The sequence below is a fragment of the Pan troglodytes genome, chromosome X (assembly GCF_028858775.2).
Source record: "Pan troglodytes isolate AG18354 chromosome X, NHGRI_mPanTro3-v2.0_pri, whole genome shotgun sequence".
NCBI lineage: Eukaryota > Metazoa > Chordata > Mammalia > Primates > Hominidae > Pan > Pan troglodytes.
The window spans coordinates 103,273,414-103,290,420 of NC_072421.2; the positions used below are offsets into that span (position 1 = coordinate 103,273,414).

At 36.6% G+C, this 17,007-nt stretch overlaps 1 protein-coding gene across 1 annotated transcript in view; it reads left to right on the forward strand.

Moving 5' to 3' along the window:
* IL1RAPL2 (interleukin 1 receptor accessory protein like 2) overlaps positions 1–17,007 on the forward strand; it is a 569,253-nt gene that overhangs the window by 550,017 nt on the left and 2,229 nt on the right. Inside the window, exon 8 of the mRNA XM_001139071.5 lies at positions 5,452–5,622. Coding sequence (XP_001139071.4) covers positions 5,452–5,622 — 171 coding nt within the window. The remainder of the gene's footprint in view (positions 1–5,451; positions 5,623–17,007) is intronic.

The window sequence follows — 17,007 nt, forward strand, 5'->3', positions numbered from 1 at the left end:
CCCTTAGTAAGAAGCAAATTAAGAATCAATTCCAATTTTTTTCAGAAAATGCAAACTTAAGTACAGATCATTTATAGCCGTTGCTGCCATCTACAAAACAAGCAATCATGCATGAAACAGATTGAAAGCTATGGAGACAATCCTTTTAAAGCTCAAAGTACATGTACCTACATATTTTGAATGCTTATAGCACCATTCTCAAAGGTGACCTGAAAGAATAAAAATTCAGAGTGTAGCTCATAATTTTCTTATATTTGCTGTTTATGAATTTTGAAAATCTTATGAGTGAAATATCGATAAAGCAGTGTACTGAGCTTTGTTTCTTTGAACATTTAAAATGATTTAATTTTTTTCAAGAGTACAGACTGCCATGTTTCCAATCAAAATCAATAAGAAATCATGGCATGTAGCTTCTTATACATAAAGTTCTCATCCCGAAACTGCTGTAAGCCTTGGAAATGTGTATAGAATGCCACAGGTAAGCCAAAAATTTTTTAGAAAGTAGTCCAATTTGGAAAACATTAGTTTAAAAAGACAGACTTAAAACTGAGTTTTCATTGTACCAAAATAAGTAAGGTTGAGGCTTTTGTTTATTTTTTTGAGTTGGTGGTCTTACCTCAAAAAAGAGAAATTCACAGTTTTGATTTTAATTTTATAGTGATAGATGTAATGTCAAAATTTTTGAGGAATCTGATTTTGGTCTTATTGTTACTATTATGTGAATGATCATATGGGTGGGTTTTAATTGACTTTCATATTTTCATAGTAAATTACAGAAATTCTTTTTTTTTTGTTAACTGCAAAGCAATGTGTGTTTTTTGTTTTGTTTTGTTTTGTCTTTTGTCTGTAACGATTACAGACGTTAGCCACTGCACCTGGCGTGAAATGCTTTTTGATGAGTACATATGCATGCTCATTTGCTCATTTTCAAATCTACACATTTACTCAGCAATTACAGCAGCCAGTTTAAAAGTACTACAGACTCTTATTCAGACATATCTTAGAAATGAAAAATTAAGGCCTATTCCAATAATTATTGTATACATTGACAATATATATGGAAATATGATCAATTACCCTCAGTTCTTCCTCTATACAACAGTTAATATTGAAAAATCTTGACTTCTTATCTGTACACAGAAAAAAAAAATAGAGAGAATGTGTTACTGAGGGAAATGTCCCTGGTTCCCAGGTGCCAGCAAGTGGCTAAAGTATCCAATTGTGAAGGTAAAAGATGTATTATCTATGTAAAAGAACATAAAAGGGGCCAGGCACAGTAGCTCACAAAATCTCAGCCCTTTGGAAGGCCTAAGCAGGAGGATTGTTTGAGCCCAGGAGTTCAAGACCAGCTTGCGCAACATAGGGAGACCTCATCTCTACAAAAATTAGTTTAAAAAATATTAGTTGGGCATGGTGGTGCATGCCTTTGGTACCAGATAGTCGTGGGGGCCGAGTCAAGAGAATCGCTTGAACCCAGGAGTTCAAGGTTGCAGTGAGCTATGATCGCACCACTGCACTCCGGCCTGGGCGACAGAGTGAGACCCTGTATCTAAAAGAAAAAAGAATAAAATAAATAAAAATATGAAAGGGAGGCTTCTGTGATTAATATGTTTTGAGTCCTGATAATATGCAGTTTGTTAATCTCTAAGATTATACAATTTATTATGTTAATCTACAATAATTAATTACCTTCATCACTGATACCCAATAACCTAGACTAACTGATCAGTTGTAGTACATATTTGTAAGATTAATTTTATGCTGATATGATATAATTTTTCAGGAATTAAATATTCCACTTTGCATCTTTATCTGCAATGTGGCTCATGGTTTCAAAGGTGTCCAGTAATATAGAGCATTTTGATTACATAATTTTATGTATCGATTCCAAATTCATTGTTTGGGGGGAAATGCAATATGGGGAGAGGGCACTTCAAGTGTTTTCATTAGGAAAGATGGTTAAAATATTTTATTTTTCTGCATAGAACCTTGGACTTTAAGTATATAACCTCTGTATTAGCTTCAGTGGAATACTAAAAAGTCAACATGTATATGGTGAAAATGAATAAATGAATTTTAACTGCCTTTTGGAAATCTACAGTTACAGAATGCCAAATGTCATCCAGATAATCTATCAAGTTTTTCATTTCACTATTGAAATATTTTGACATAACATAGACACAACTTAATTTTAACCATATGCTTTTTCTTCATGCTCTATGACAATATCTATAATAGTATTTCCTAAAAGTTATTATAAAAATGCCTGATTTTGTATAAAATAAAATCCATCCAACAAACTTTAACTTATTAGCCATGTTTAAAATTTAATTCATTTTATTTCACCCCACCAATGATTGCTTCATTTATTTAACCTTTCAGTTTTTCAGTCATTAAATATTTAAGTGTCTACTAAATGGCAGGGACTATGCATGATGCATTTACTTATATTCTTCATCTGGATCAACACTGCAGTCACACACACACACACACGTACTATAGTAGGTAGTAGGTATATAATAATCAACAAGATTACACAGTATTTGCTCTGTAGAAACTAGGAGTTTAGCACTCTGTTTAGCACAGCTGCGGAACAACTGAGTTATAAACACAAATGGCTTCTTGATAGGGAACAGGATTCGAATCAGATTTTATAACAGAAAAGGACAGACGTAACAATAGGAAAATTCTTCTACAAAACGTTTCGTTATCTTCCTTATAACTTCTCTCTTTATTAGGAACAGCATACCTATGGTAACCACTGTGCCAGCCCTCTTCCTTACACTGTTCTGTCTGCATTGTGCTCTATTTCCTGGTTCCTCAGATGAGCTTAGCCAGCATGATTTAGCACAAAGGAAGGCTCATTAGCCTTGCCTAGAAAAGTGGTGCTGCTGAACAGCCTTTTGGTTTAGAAACTATTTTCAGGCCTTGCTGTTAACCTTATTTGCATCATGTTGTTGATTTTGCTTTATCTATCTTGCTCCTCTTTGTGAGCAACAGCTGCAGCTATTCATGAGGTTTTCTTGGCTGTCTACATAAGGCTGAAGTGCATTATTTAAACTGTAGCATCCGTGTCACTGCTGGCTCACTAGCTGGTATCCTAGAGCTTTTGGGACATCTGACATGGTGGCTTTGAGAGCTGTCTTCCTGCTCTGGCCAGCCACCATAAGCTCTTCACCTTTAGTTCATCTTAAAGGGACACGAATGAAACCAGAAGCATTCATTTTTTCAACGAATGGTGTGCTTCTAGAATGCGAGGTAAAATTTATAATCCAGATGTGTTGGGTGTTAATACGTACCAAGGACATGCATGCTCTTTGTCACATCTTAGAAAATGTAAGTATAGAAGTACTTTCTAGGGGTAAGTCTTTGTAGCATTGAACTGCAATATCAGAATATAGGTGGAGCCAGTAAGGACAGAACCAAGAATATGTGAGTTTAGTATGTTTGGAAGACAAATAACCATAGTACAAGCAATAGGACAGGAGTCTAGAAGGTCTGGTCAGATGGGTAAAGAAGTCAAGTAGCCATTGCAGATGCTCAACAAATAATTGTTGAATGAATTAATAAGTGGTTCAATTTAGGGAGGTTTGTGAAATAGGAAAGTTATCAAAGTCAGAGAGAGTAACAGGGTCTGGTCTGACATTATGGAGTTTGAGGCAGCAACACTATCTATCAAGAACAATGAAATATATTCTGTTCATGTGAATGGAGCTATTTGTCCTTTGGCCTATTTTATTCTTCCAGCTGTGTATCATCGGCAGCCCTGAGTCCCAGGTGAGTAATTATAGCTGGAGAAAGTCAGGGGCCTGCAGGTGTATCCTGCATGTGATTGGAACAAGGGCAGAGGTGCTAGGATTACCAGGAGGTTCTTACATTAGCATTGCTTATGAACATTCTCACTTCCAAGCAGAATTTTATGCACAACAGTGGAATGAGCCCAACTTGTAAGCGAAATGATCTCAACTACCCAGGGCAGTCCTTCATGTACATCTGCTTCCAGGCAATCAAGTAATCCAACCAAGGTTTATGGAAGCCTTTTGCAGCCAGAAAAGACGCTAAAGAGTATTAACCCTTTCTCCTTCCTTCAGGCACCATCTTAATATAAATAACCAGAATTTCTTTTGTTTCAGAGTGGTGAAGGCTAAAATCTTACTAAAATTAGAACAACATAATCCTACTTCAGAGATAGGGAGGTCTCATCTACTCCTAAAAGAGGGTATCTACAGCACATCATATGTCTATCATTTATTCCTCCTTCAGCATGTAGAATGAAATCATGGTGTGGGTTATGCTGGAAGTAAATGAGTGGCTGCTTCATTTTATAAATTACCTTTTGGTCAGGTTTTAGATATGTTCTAATTAGGTATGTTTTAATAGAAAATATTGATGTGTTTGAGAAACAAATCCTGAAATTTTTGACAGTCTTTCGCACTTATTATTTGTAAGTAACTGGGTTTACGAATAGTTCACATGAGTCTGTGCTCACTACATTAACTTTAAAAAAAATTTTTTAATAAGGGAATTTTGAAAATCTCACTATAACTTTTTCAGTATGGATGTGGCCCATCTAAAACCTTCAGAAACTAATACCTCAAGTAGCTATGTTCATTAACATTTTGCAGGAAAAAAAATTGTATGCATACATGCACATTTTCTCTCTGGAGAGACTGGCTCTGAGCCAATACAGCAAAAGAGGAAAAAATACACTTGCAAAGCACAGTTAACTCCCTGACTAAATGTGTGGAGGGAAAATCTAATTTGGCAATACTGGACGGATGTATATTTTGAAACAAAGGCTTCTTTTGGAAGCTTGTGTCATATTAGTTGGCCATGAACTGAACAAGAATAACAGGCAACACACTTGTATAAAACCCAGCTGCTGTCTCTAATATTTGGTAATGAACTGCTTTTTGTATATGAAGATGACGACACTAACCAACTGGAACTATGGCATGTGCTGTGAACAGTGTCTCCAGGAGCAAGGCTGGATTATTTCAATCTTCCACACTCTAGGGCCCAGCCCCTGTTGGATCTTTTGCACATATTTGTGCAAACAAGGTATAGTCTGTGGCCAAGTAACAGAGCCAAGCCAACTGGAAAATAAAGGGGTTAAATCCATGACTTTGGTCTATTTAGTCCTGCATTCAAACACACTGAGCTAATCATTCACACATCATTGAGTATTACAAATGCATATAGTCACTGAAAGTCACAAATAATAATTCTCTCTTTTATTCTGTTCTGACTATAGGTGGCCCATTGCATAAGTTTCAATTCATATATGACTAGGTTATTTTGAAAGGGATTAGATTTCCTATAACATGGCATGTGACTTATTTTTTTCCAATTATTAAAGACGGTCACTAATTATTGTGCTATTCCTGCCTCTTAGTACTCAAAGAGAACCTGTTAATAGTTACAACCCTTTTGTTGTTCTTTATGTTTAAGACAACAAGGAATATGATGCCTATCTCTCTTACACAAAAGTGGACCAAGATACTTTAGACTGTGACAATCCTGAAGAAGAGCAGTTTGCTCTTGAAGTACTGCCAGATGTCCTGGAAAAACACTATGGATATAAACTCTTCATCCCAGAAAGAGACCTGATTCCAAGTGGAAGTAAGTACTTTCAAATTTTGTGTTTAAAACATTCTGTTTCTTTTAGGATGTTATGTGAAGGCTTCAAACATCAGAGCCAAGTATTTAGACAGTTGTTTCTCACAGTAGAGTTTCTTAAATCCAAATTTTTCCCATATGCCTGTGTTCTGACTTTCTAGCATCTGAATATTTTTAAAGGCATTCTCACTAATATTTTGGGTATGATTTCTAAATTGTGCCATAATGGTCATTTTTATTATATTGCCTTAGTATCCTGAAAAGCATTATGATCTTTTAAAAAAATCTGTAAAAGTTAGTTAAAGCCTTTTCAATATATTTCAGTTGCAAAGCTGGTCTTCTGTCACTGAGGGTCTACTTATACCTACAATTATTGTTACTAATGGCTTTGAATCTATGCCTTTCAACCTTGTTATTCATTATGCCTTGTCACTTATTTCCAGATTTATGGAAAAATCCACTTAAAAAGGTATATGAGGCCATTGGGTACAGCACTCTCACTGTGTACTTAAATTATTTTCAAGACACTTGAATGCTAGGCTTGAATGCTATTTTTAAGTTATGCTACACATTGAAGACTATATTGAGGCTTTCAGAATAAATTCAGTTTCAAGGCAAAATATGTAGTTTTTTCCCATTAACATCCAGAGTGCATACACATACACAGTAAAGTATAAGGGGAACACAGAGAAATCTAAGACATAGTCCCTGCTCTCGAAGAGCTTAAAATGCCATTGAGGAAAATATAAGTTCTAGAACTTATTTGCATATAAGTACTAATATCCTTGAGAGGGGAAGATTGAACTGGTAACTACAAATCATAACATGTTAATTTCAACATGTGATAATAACAAAATAAAAAGCTTATATTACCAGTACTTGACAGTGTATAAAATAATTTCACATACATTACTTCATTTCATTTTTACAGTAACCCTGTGTTGCGAGAGAGTAGGTACTTATATCCTCATGCTGAGGAAGCAAACCCCAAAATCGTCCAAGATCAAACAGTTGGCAAATGGTTGAGCTGGCAGTGGAACCTAGATTTATTTGACTTTGGTTCTCACTCTGCTAGATCATGCTGCTCCTCAATAACATTTATTCAGATTACCAGCAGGCTGCCTTGGTCACTAAGCTGACAGGAGACAAATGGAAACAAATGGGTTTTGATTGTTCATCTCTTTTCTTAGCGTTCATTTATGTCTGTGTATGTTGATGTGTGCACATTAGTATGCACACTTAGAAATGCATGGAAAGGAACAAAGAAGGCAATATTTACTGGTTTATTTTTTCCTGCTCCACAAATGTAAGAATTTCCCAAGCTTCTTATCATGGTCCTTCACTCTTTTCTTTCTGCAGTTTTCCCCATACTATCCTATATTTATTTTTTCCCCAAGGAACATCCTGATACCCCATTTTTACGACTTGAAATACTATTCTACATTTGTTGTTTCTCCAAGGAACATCCTGGTACCTCAGAGTCATTTTTCATTCTTCTGTGTCTTTCTCCCAAATCCAGTGTCCCTTGCATTTTTTTCATTCTCATTTTTCCATCCTAGTGTAGGCCCTAATTATCTAACTCCTTCAATGTTAATTATCCCTCTATCTTCCTTATCTTTCCTCCCATCCATTCAGCCCCACTAATATCAAGTACATCTCCTCGATCATGTCACTTCTGTGTTCAACAAATGAATCATTCACTATTTACTACAGGATAAAATTTATAACCCTTAGCTAAACACTTATACAATCTTTTGCCAGCCCAGATTTATCTCCTAAATTTGTCTCCTACCACTTCCTCTACTCATACTTTCCACTCTAGCCAAACTGTGCCTTTGATATACATTGTATGTCCCTGTAATGCATTTGTTCATGTTAGTCCTCTATGACTTTGCAAATCCTACTTATCCTTCTCCATATCACTGCCTCTGTGAAAAGTCCATAATAATCTCTCCAGCTGTAGAATTCATGGTGTATAATCACTTATTTGACAGTAAATTTGTACGCCTGTGACATTTTGCATTTTAAAATAATTTTACTAGCTTTTCATCTATTTATGTCTTTTCTAGCCAGCAAGATTATAAACTCCATGAGGACAGGGATTATATCTCATTTATTTTTGTATCCCTATAGTCATCTAGCAGAAGACTTGAGCTCATTAGATGCTTCATAGATGTTTATTGATTTTGTTTGAAAAATGTCATCAGGATGGGCAGAGATTTTATAGTCCATAGAAAATTCTTTTAATGCTTTAAAATCAGACTGAGTAGGGGCTTGGATCTTGGGTCCTCAATGGTGCACAGGAAGACTCCTTTTACAAGTAAGCCATTTGGGACAACTATGCAGTTTTTAGATGCAACCACTGGAGGGTGTTTGATTTTAATCCTTCCTTCCTGAACGAGGAAATTCATGTTCTCTGAATTCCGATTTGCGAGTGTAACCTGCAGAGGCTCTTAAAAAGGCCCTTTGACAATTTTTCTTTTCCATCAACATTTTAGAGTTAGCTGAGCAGTCACCATGTCAGGATTAACGAGTTTTTCCTTGGCATTTTTAGCACGCATTCAGGAAGTCAATGAAGTATATGAATAATATACTTGATTTACACATGAATGACAGAGTAGAACATTTTGGACTTGGTGTATATGTGCTATTAAAGAAGCTTCTGTGGTCTGTATTTTCAACCATTGGTACAGATTTAACAGCTTATATTATATAAATACAGACACATTCCTGTTGGGGGGGAAACCTAGTTACAGTATTATAAGCTGTGTTTGTCCCTCACATCTCATTTAAAACATGTTGACCTAAGACTACTCCTTCCTCTGAAAACTAGCAATGAGGCCTTTGAGGACTATGAAAGCAGACTTCATAAAATCATTCTTGATCCACAACAATAATTTTCTATGAATCAAATTAATGACATCTATGACATAAACCCATTCATATTTAACGTCTTCACTTTTGATGTATCTTCAGTCTTTTTGTACTACTCTCACGGTATTCCAACTCAACCTCATCAACACACAAACCTTTCCAATGTACACAGTTTCGAAAGTACATGAAAATCTCTCTCTCTCTCTCTCTCCCTCTCTCTCTCTCTCTCTCTCTCTATCTCATATAACCAAGAATTCTCAGAAACCTTGGTTACAAAGATGTCACTTTCCAAGGTGAGCTGGGGGTGTCTGTACCACCCATGCCCTACCAGGAATATGTTGTCCTTTGGCCATTATGAACCAGCAGAGATGGGGAGATTTAATGCAAATATTTTTCCTAAGTGCTGAAACTGAGTGTTCCGATCTGGACATTATTTTCCTGGCAGTGACTACCTTTCCATTCTTGAGCCTGTGGCCAGGATCTTCCTTATGTTTTCTCAGGTTGGGTGCCTAAATATGGCAAGAATTCTTACTTTCCAGTAAAAGTTTGGTCTGTCTTTTCCCAGACTAGAAACATCTGTCCCTGAGAATAGCGAAAGCAGCTTTGTTGCCAATAGGCATCTGAATGTCAGAAGTGACAGGCAACCAGAAGAAAGCCAGATAGAAAACACCCTATTCAAACTGCCTAGAGACACAAACTTGAGAAGTAGAGATTTTTCTCACCCATGCAGCTGCTGGTTTTTGTGGTATAAACTACTCTACACAGAGCACATTGTGTTCATGGGGCCTAGAGGATCCTTGAGGAATGAACAGATGTGCTCTGAAGCTGACATGTGACCAACAGAACCCAGCTGTGCAATTGAGATCCTGAGATTGGGGACATTTTTGGATGAGTACCATTTATGCTTTTGGGCCTATCTTATCTAAGTGTTTCTGTAGAGATTAAATAAAAACCAAAAATGTAAAAAGTTATTGAATCAGGCTGAGGGCCACTGGTCAGATGGAGAAAATAGCATTCTAAAACTAAAAGTAGAAACAACCCAATCCTGTACTCTTTGTTTCCCTTTAAAAGTAAGAAAGTAAGGTGCTGAAAGGTGCATATGCAATATTTATTAACAATTATAAATTAAACCAGTTTTGGATGAAGCTTTAGAAAAAGCTACAGATGTCTAAGTGAACTTTGAAGAGAAAAAAATCCTTGGAAGGCTTTTACCTCAATTTCCCTTTCTATTTATAGAAAGACTATGAGGATCCCTATGTGAGTTGTTCATGCATGATTGCATTCAAGAAATACACTAGAAAACTAAAAATATTATCATGCTTATGGTTTATTGGCCACATCTTTTTAAATTATATTCATGAATTTAGCCTCATGTGTCGAATTATCTTTTCATTTGTCTTTATGCTCAATTTTCCATGAAGGAATCCTAAGACTTTCAGTAATTTAAGGGAAAAAGTATAATGTCTGATTACATTCTTGCATTTGGTAGCCTTTCCTCACTAATCTTCAATTCTTTAATGCTTAGTACTAGCCATGTGATTGTGCTGACAATGAAATGACAAATGACTAGAGAATACATCTGGTGTCAGATGATCCCTAGTCACTTCTGAAGTGAGGCATGCAAAAAAACATTTTTGTACATGGATCTGTAAGCATTCATTGCCACTAGTTCCTCTAATAGCCGAACAGATTGGACACCATTTAAGTAAGTTGTCTTTGGGGAGTAATAAAATCGTTTTCCAGACAATCTGATGTCTGTGACCTAAAAAGTTTGAGGGAGGGGTGACATGAACAATCATGGAAATTTAACATATTGTGTGAACTTTACTCACATGGAATAAAATTGAACGTGTCCATCATCCCCTTCATGTTAAAGTCAAGAGAGAAAAAACTGTACTTCAATATGTCCAGCAATGTACTGAGGTCAATAGAATAATATTTCTCATCAAAGTTTGAGGTAGAGGTTAGAGTTGATTATGTAGAATTTCATTCAGGAAATCTGCTGTTTGGGTGGCACAAAGAACAGGCATCTTAAACAAACAAACAAACAAAAAAAAAAACATAGTATAAAACCAGGATAAGATTGTCTTAAGTACTGGAGGAAACACAGAAAAGACTGTAAGTAGTAAGTGGCTTTGTTCCATATTCATTAAGGCTGCACCAGTGAGAATTAGTTACACTACAAGCTTTTAGGGCTTCAGAAGAGAGAAAGAAAGAGGTGGAGGGTATTTTGCAGGTTTGCTTTCTTTGCTACTCTCCACTTTATGTTTCCTTCAATCTTCTCTAAATGTGTCCCATTCCCTACCTCTACTCTCTGTGAAGAGGTGAAGAGAGAAGAGAAAGAAGACAGAAATGTGGACAGCATTCAGAGTGGATTCTTCACACCGTCATGCTTCCCCACTCACCCACAGGTGAAATGTGAAAGTACAGGATTCATTACTAGCAATATAGCCTCCAAACTCAGAACTGTAAATACACACAATTCCCTGTAGTCATCAGGTCTCAGCAAATTCATGTTAGCTGCTGAGTCAATGATTAATCAAAATTAATTAGGACCCTCATACTATAGAGAACAAAACTCCTGCCTAAGAAATTTAGCTCAGCTAACTGTGAATTATCAAGCCAAGAATTTGGAAGGGGAGAGGGCAGGAAAGGTTTTTGTAGGACAAGTAATATCACACATATTTAGAAAGGCTCCCAGCCAGGTACGGTGGCTCACGCCTGTAATCCCAGCACTTTGGGAGGCCGAGGCGGGCAGATTTCCTGAGGTCAGGAGTTCAAGAGCAGCCTGGCCAATGTGGTGAAACCCCATCTCTACTAAAAATGCAAAAACTAACTGGGCGTGGTGGCAGATGCCTGTAATCCCAGCTACCTGGGAGGCTGAGGTAGGAGAATTGCTTGAACCCAGGAGACGAAGGTTGCAGTGAGCCAAGATCACGCCACTGCACTCCAGCCTGGGCAACAGAGCGAGACTCCGTCTCAAAAAAAAAAAAAAAGAAAAAGAAAAAAAAAGTCTTCCTATACACACACACACACACACACACACACACACACACGGCTAACTTAACATTATGTAGCCTCAGTCTCCATGGCAAACAACAGACACAGAATCTTACATCTGTCAGAGACAGAATCAAGACCTAAAATCTTTAGCAACATCAGCCAAGATAGAGTCAATGTGTGTAACTATGCCAGTAGGTTAGTATTTAGAATCATTATATAAAACTCAGATAGTATTTTTAGTGATATAAGGTAACCCACTGTAAGCCTCTAGTTATAGCAAATGTGTGATATTTTCCCCAACTATGTAGTGGTGAATAATATATTTTTCTTTGATATATAGGAAACATATGTAGGCTTGATTTTAGGTCTTGATATATTAACCTATAGGTTTTATAAATATTGTTGATAGCTATAAATTAGCTAACGTTCACCAAAAATTAGTGGAGTATTATCTGTTTTGATGCATCCTGTCTCACCCTAATGGTGTGTCTTTTTAACTAATAATAGCTGCTGTGCATAACTGTGAATTTAAGCATATCAAATTACTATTATATGAATCTGGAAAGTAATAAATTATGCTTTTGTTTACAGGCTAAGTATCTGTCTTTTAACTTCTTAAAAAATATATCCTATATGCTGCTGATAATGACCTTGACATTAGTGGAGGTGTCAACACAAAAATAATTTATAAGGAGCTAATTGATTAGTTTGAGAAATCAGATGGTTAGTAGGCAGGAGTAAGACCACATAGAAATTCATGAATATAGATTTTTTTCTCCCATGTCCTTCTTGCCTACATCTGCAGTAGACTCAATGGCCTGAGAATTAAGAAAGTACTGAATTCTTTTGGAAAAGTGTATGTCTCCCATTAGAAGCAATTTCTTTTGTGGCTGCCATTCTTCCTGCTTCTATTTCCTCCTTCAGTTTGCCTTTTTCCTTCGTTAATGAATGGCATAATTTGCTTTTAAGTCACTTTTCTAGATCTAATTCTATTTCTCCTCTAAATGCACTAGAATTTTGTTTTATACAATGGCCCTTGAAAGATATTTTAAAATTGAATTTGCTTTGTTTTTAATAAGGCTTTAGGTAGCAACTTTCTTTGCTTTTTACAAATACTGGTGCTACTGGCATGATGTTTTTTTCATTTCTCTAATAAGTACATATCCCAAGGAGAGTCTAGTGGCAAGGCATTTTATTCCAGAATATTTTCCTAACTCTCTGTCAACTCCCAGCAGAGACAAAAGAAAAAGTTTTATTTCATTTGCACTTATAATGTGAAAAAATTAATTATATCAATTTAAGCACCCTATCAAAACTGTGTTCAAGGAGACTTTTTTCTTTCTCTAATTGTTGAAGATTATGAAAAGGTTAAATGTACTTGGCTTTGTTTCATGTCTGATAATCTGCTGTGGTTTCACAGACTGGTCTAGAGAAACAGAAGGCTATCAGACACAGCCCCTTTTGGTCTTTTCTGTCATCAGAAGTTACATCAAACCACAGCTTGCAAAGAAATGACTTAGTGACCTTTTATTTAAGGGATATCTTATATTTTTATGTGGAAAAAGTCTTTTAAGGGATTCTTGCTACTCAGTTGCTAAATTTGCCGGAACAAGTCAAGGCAAGATTTAGTGAGTATTCATATGTGCTGTGGATTTAGGGATTTTTTTTTTTGAAAAACGTTTCTTTATTATCTCTTCGTGGTAACAAGCTTTTAAAAACATTTTCTGAAGGTTTCTAAAATGTCTCCCAAAAAACCACAACCCTATGAGGGCAAACCCCACTGCCTGTCAGGGACTACTACTAACTATGGGCTGGCGATGTCTTAACTTGATACCTGTTTCTGCTTAGATTATTTGGAACTTTTCCAAACCCAACCACCCTCCTTGGTCTTTAATTCAGGGGTGGCAAAACTTCTTTGTAAAGGTCTAGATAGTAAATATTTTAGGTTTCGTAGATTATATATGGTCTCTGTTGCATCATATCTTCTTATTCTTCTCTTTTACAACTCTTTAAAAATATATAAATCATTCTTAGCTCACAAGCCATACAAAAACAGGACATGGGCCTAATGTATCAGTCTCCAGATCACAGTCATTGGATGCAGACATACAACCCCGGGGTGAAGGGGAAACTGGGGCACTTGCTTGATAGAAGCCAGCAACAATTCCCTGGCTAAAGATTAGCAAGTAAAAAATATGAACTCTACCTATTTGATTTCTTCCTCATTTACTTTTGTTTTCTGTGATGGCTAGGTTCTTATATTTTCCCAAAGACAACAAAAGAAAACTTAAGAAGAGAAGGAAGGAGGCAGAGGGAGATAGGATAGAGAGGAAGAATGGGATAGGTAAAAAGAGCGAGAAAGAAAACAAAGAAGTAAAAAGAAAAGAGAATAAAAGGGCAGAAAAAGAAAGGGATAAAGACAGAGGTAGAGAGGGGGAAATGGGGGAGAAAAAGAGAGAAAAACAGAGAGCAAGCCAGAATATGGAAGCTAGGGCACAGTCTCGCCTTCTTTTCCTAAGAGCCAGTCAGCTCTTAGAGGCACCTCCCCAGCTGCTTTCAAACATTGAGGTTGCTGCCCAGCCACTGATCATCATCCCAAGAAGTGAAATGTGGGCTTCACATCTGAAAACTTCCACTTGGTTTTTCACCAAGTGAAATGGAATACGAGATTCAGGGCCCAAGCAAATGGCTCATGTTTTCTTTGGGACACTGGGGCTGTGTCTACCCAGGGAAAATTTTGATATACTGACTGACTGACTCTAGTGCATATGATTAATGTATATATAGGGCAAACCAGGATAATTTAGACCTTTTTTCTTCTACAGGAGGTTTTCAGCAGGAATTATCTGGATGGTTGCCTCAACTCTCCACTAGGCTTTGCCAGAATAAGCACAGCCAGTTGAGTATGCAGGAGACAGGGACCACTCCCTCTCTCCAAGGTTCCCTTTAACTCCCACACCCCGTGTAGCTAAGTATAGTGGGACCTGTACTGACAGGCATTCCTTCTGGGGGCAAATGTAAATTCTGTCTAATAAGTCTCTAAGAAGCCCCAAGAACCCTAAATATTGCATACTGCTTTACTGTCAGATGGCAAAATATAATAGATGGATGAAAGGGGAGAACCATACTTATGGAGGGAAAATGTTACCCTGTTCCTTTCCTCATCCCAAAAAGAAGCTAGCAAAGCCAAAGCCCATGACATCCCAGTCAAATGAATTACTACATGTGCGTACAGTTTCTCTTATAAGTGTGGATACCTGGGTTGTAATTTCTTTTCTTTAAGTTGATAGACTCATGTATAGATATAGCTTTAGTTTCTAAAAGCATAGTTTAAAAGTGCATTTGAGGCTGAGGACAGAGGATTGTTTAAGGCCAGGAGTTTGAGACCAGCCTGAGCAACATAGTGAGACCCCACCTCTATAAAAAATAATAATAAAAAATTAGCTGAGCATGGTGGCTGGCACCTGTAGTCCTAGCTACTCAGGAGGCTGAGGCAGGAGGATTGCTTGAAATCAAGAGGTCGAGGTTGCAGAGAGCTGTGTTTGTGCCACTGCATTCCAGCTTAGGCAACACAGCAAGACTCTATCTCAAAAAAATAAAAAAATAAAATAAAAGTACATTTAGACTAAAAACTAACACATAAAAATTCTGTTGTTCCTAGAGGTACACTTTATGTGACAGAGTGTTACTGACAAGGTTTGTACAAGGTTTAATTTTTTTAAATGGAATTACAAGCTGTAATTAATTAGGGAACAATACTACTCAAAGTAACCCCTTGGTAAATTATTTTGTGAAGAATGATTCTATAAAATTAATAATGAATTCATAATTCACCGGGTAAAACTATATCTTCATTGACTCCTGCACTGATATCATGATTCTGGGTTTGGGTTTTGTTCTGTTTTGTTTTGGAGGAAAGGTGAAAAGAATAATGAGAAAAATGCATGATAGTTTATTTTACTGTATCTTACAGATCCAACTTCTAATGATGAAGCTTCCCACATAACTTCTTTCTTTTTGGGAGCAGAAAGAAAGGAAGAAAATGAAGAGTCAGAGCTGTTGATACATTGGGAAAATATTTTTCCACTCTATTGAAACTTCCTACCTTTCCTTCCCTTCTGTTTCACCAGTTCTCTAAGTGATAATTACAGAGGGATAACTTCTCAATTACTATTTCTGTGGTTTTTTTTTGTTTCATTTTGTTTTTGCAGATTTCACTGCTTATTTTTTCCCCTGAATGCATAATCTCTAAAATAAAACAATCAAAATTCTTAAAAGTTCCCTCTCTTCTTAGACACTGCCTTATCCCGACAGATACAGTCATTGTAACTACTGCATGAGAAAGATCCTGAAATGTATTAAGTCAAAACCCAAAGAACAGTAACAACAAATTGTTAAATGGGCAATTCTATGTGTATCTCTTAAAAGTTTCTTATTTATCTGTAGGGTATAAAGAAAGTTTGCTCATTTTCACTTGTAAAAGTTTTCTTGCTGCCAAGTAGTGAAAATAAAACCTTAGAAAAGAGAGATCATCTGTAAAATATGCATCTGTAAAATAAGTTTCTCTTTTCAAATTGCTTGTACTGAGCTGTTTGGTGGCCCCACAATATGTGCTGAATGTGACTCCTTGAAAGCAGTCTGTAACCTTGGGCAGATTTGTGTTGACAAATGTTGCTATGCTTCTTTCTGTAAGCACTGCTTCTGCTAGAGGGCACTGTACATTAGACAAGGCCTTGTATTCTGCTTCGTAAAGACAGCTCTCTGGTGTAGCACCTGTGTCTAAGTCTCCATTTGTTAACACATGTGTGTGTTTCCATTTTTGGCAGATAAGACTTTGGGAAGCATGATTCCAAAGGGATTATTTCATGTGATAAATAAATCCAGAGTTAGTTGAGTGTTTCTCTACCATGTAAAAGCCATAGATAACATATTCACCTCACTTTCAGAATTGCTCCACAAAGTAGGGCAAATACTTACTTTTCAGTTGGTAGACTCCTTCACTGTTCATTTCACACCATCCCCCACCTCCGACTCTACTCTTCACTCTTCCTTGGAACAAAAGCAGCCAGTTCCAATTAAACTCATGGGCACAAACCACTTCCCTATCTCTGGGTTTGAAGGGCATAATGGAGAACCTAAGTTTGCAAATGACAGAAATAATCGGAGAAACAAGCTATGATTCTAAAAGAGATTTTCCACCATCTCTATATCACAGTTATCTCTCAAGTAGTTAGTATACATAGCCCCCTCCTTGTTTAGTAGTTGAAAACTAGGGGCCATACATACAGTTAGTATTTGTCAATTACAATAAATAATATTAATAAAAATAAAATTAAAGAAGAAAAGCAAACAAAACCCATAAATACAGTAACTCTGCATTTATTAAAAGGATCCATTTCTCTTTTCATCGGCTCCTTGATTAGTTGTTCACTTAGAGTACTAGCTTGGAAGCCTGACTTGAAATAAATGATTACATAAATAAAAATCACTGAAATACACCTAAGCTCTGAA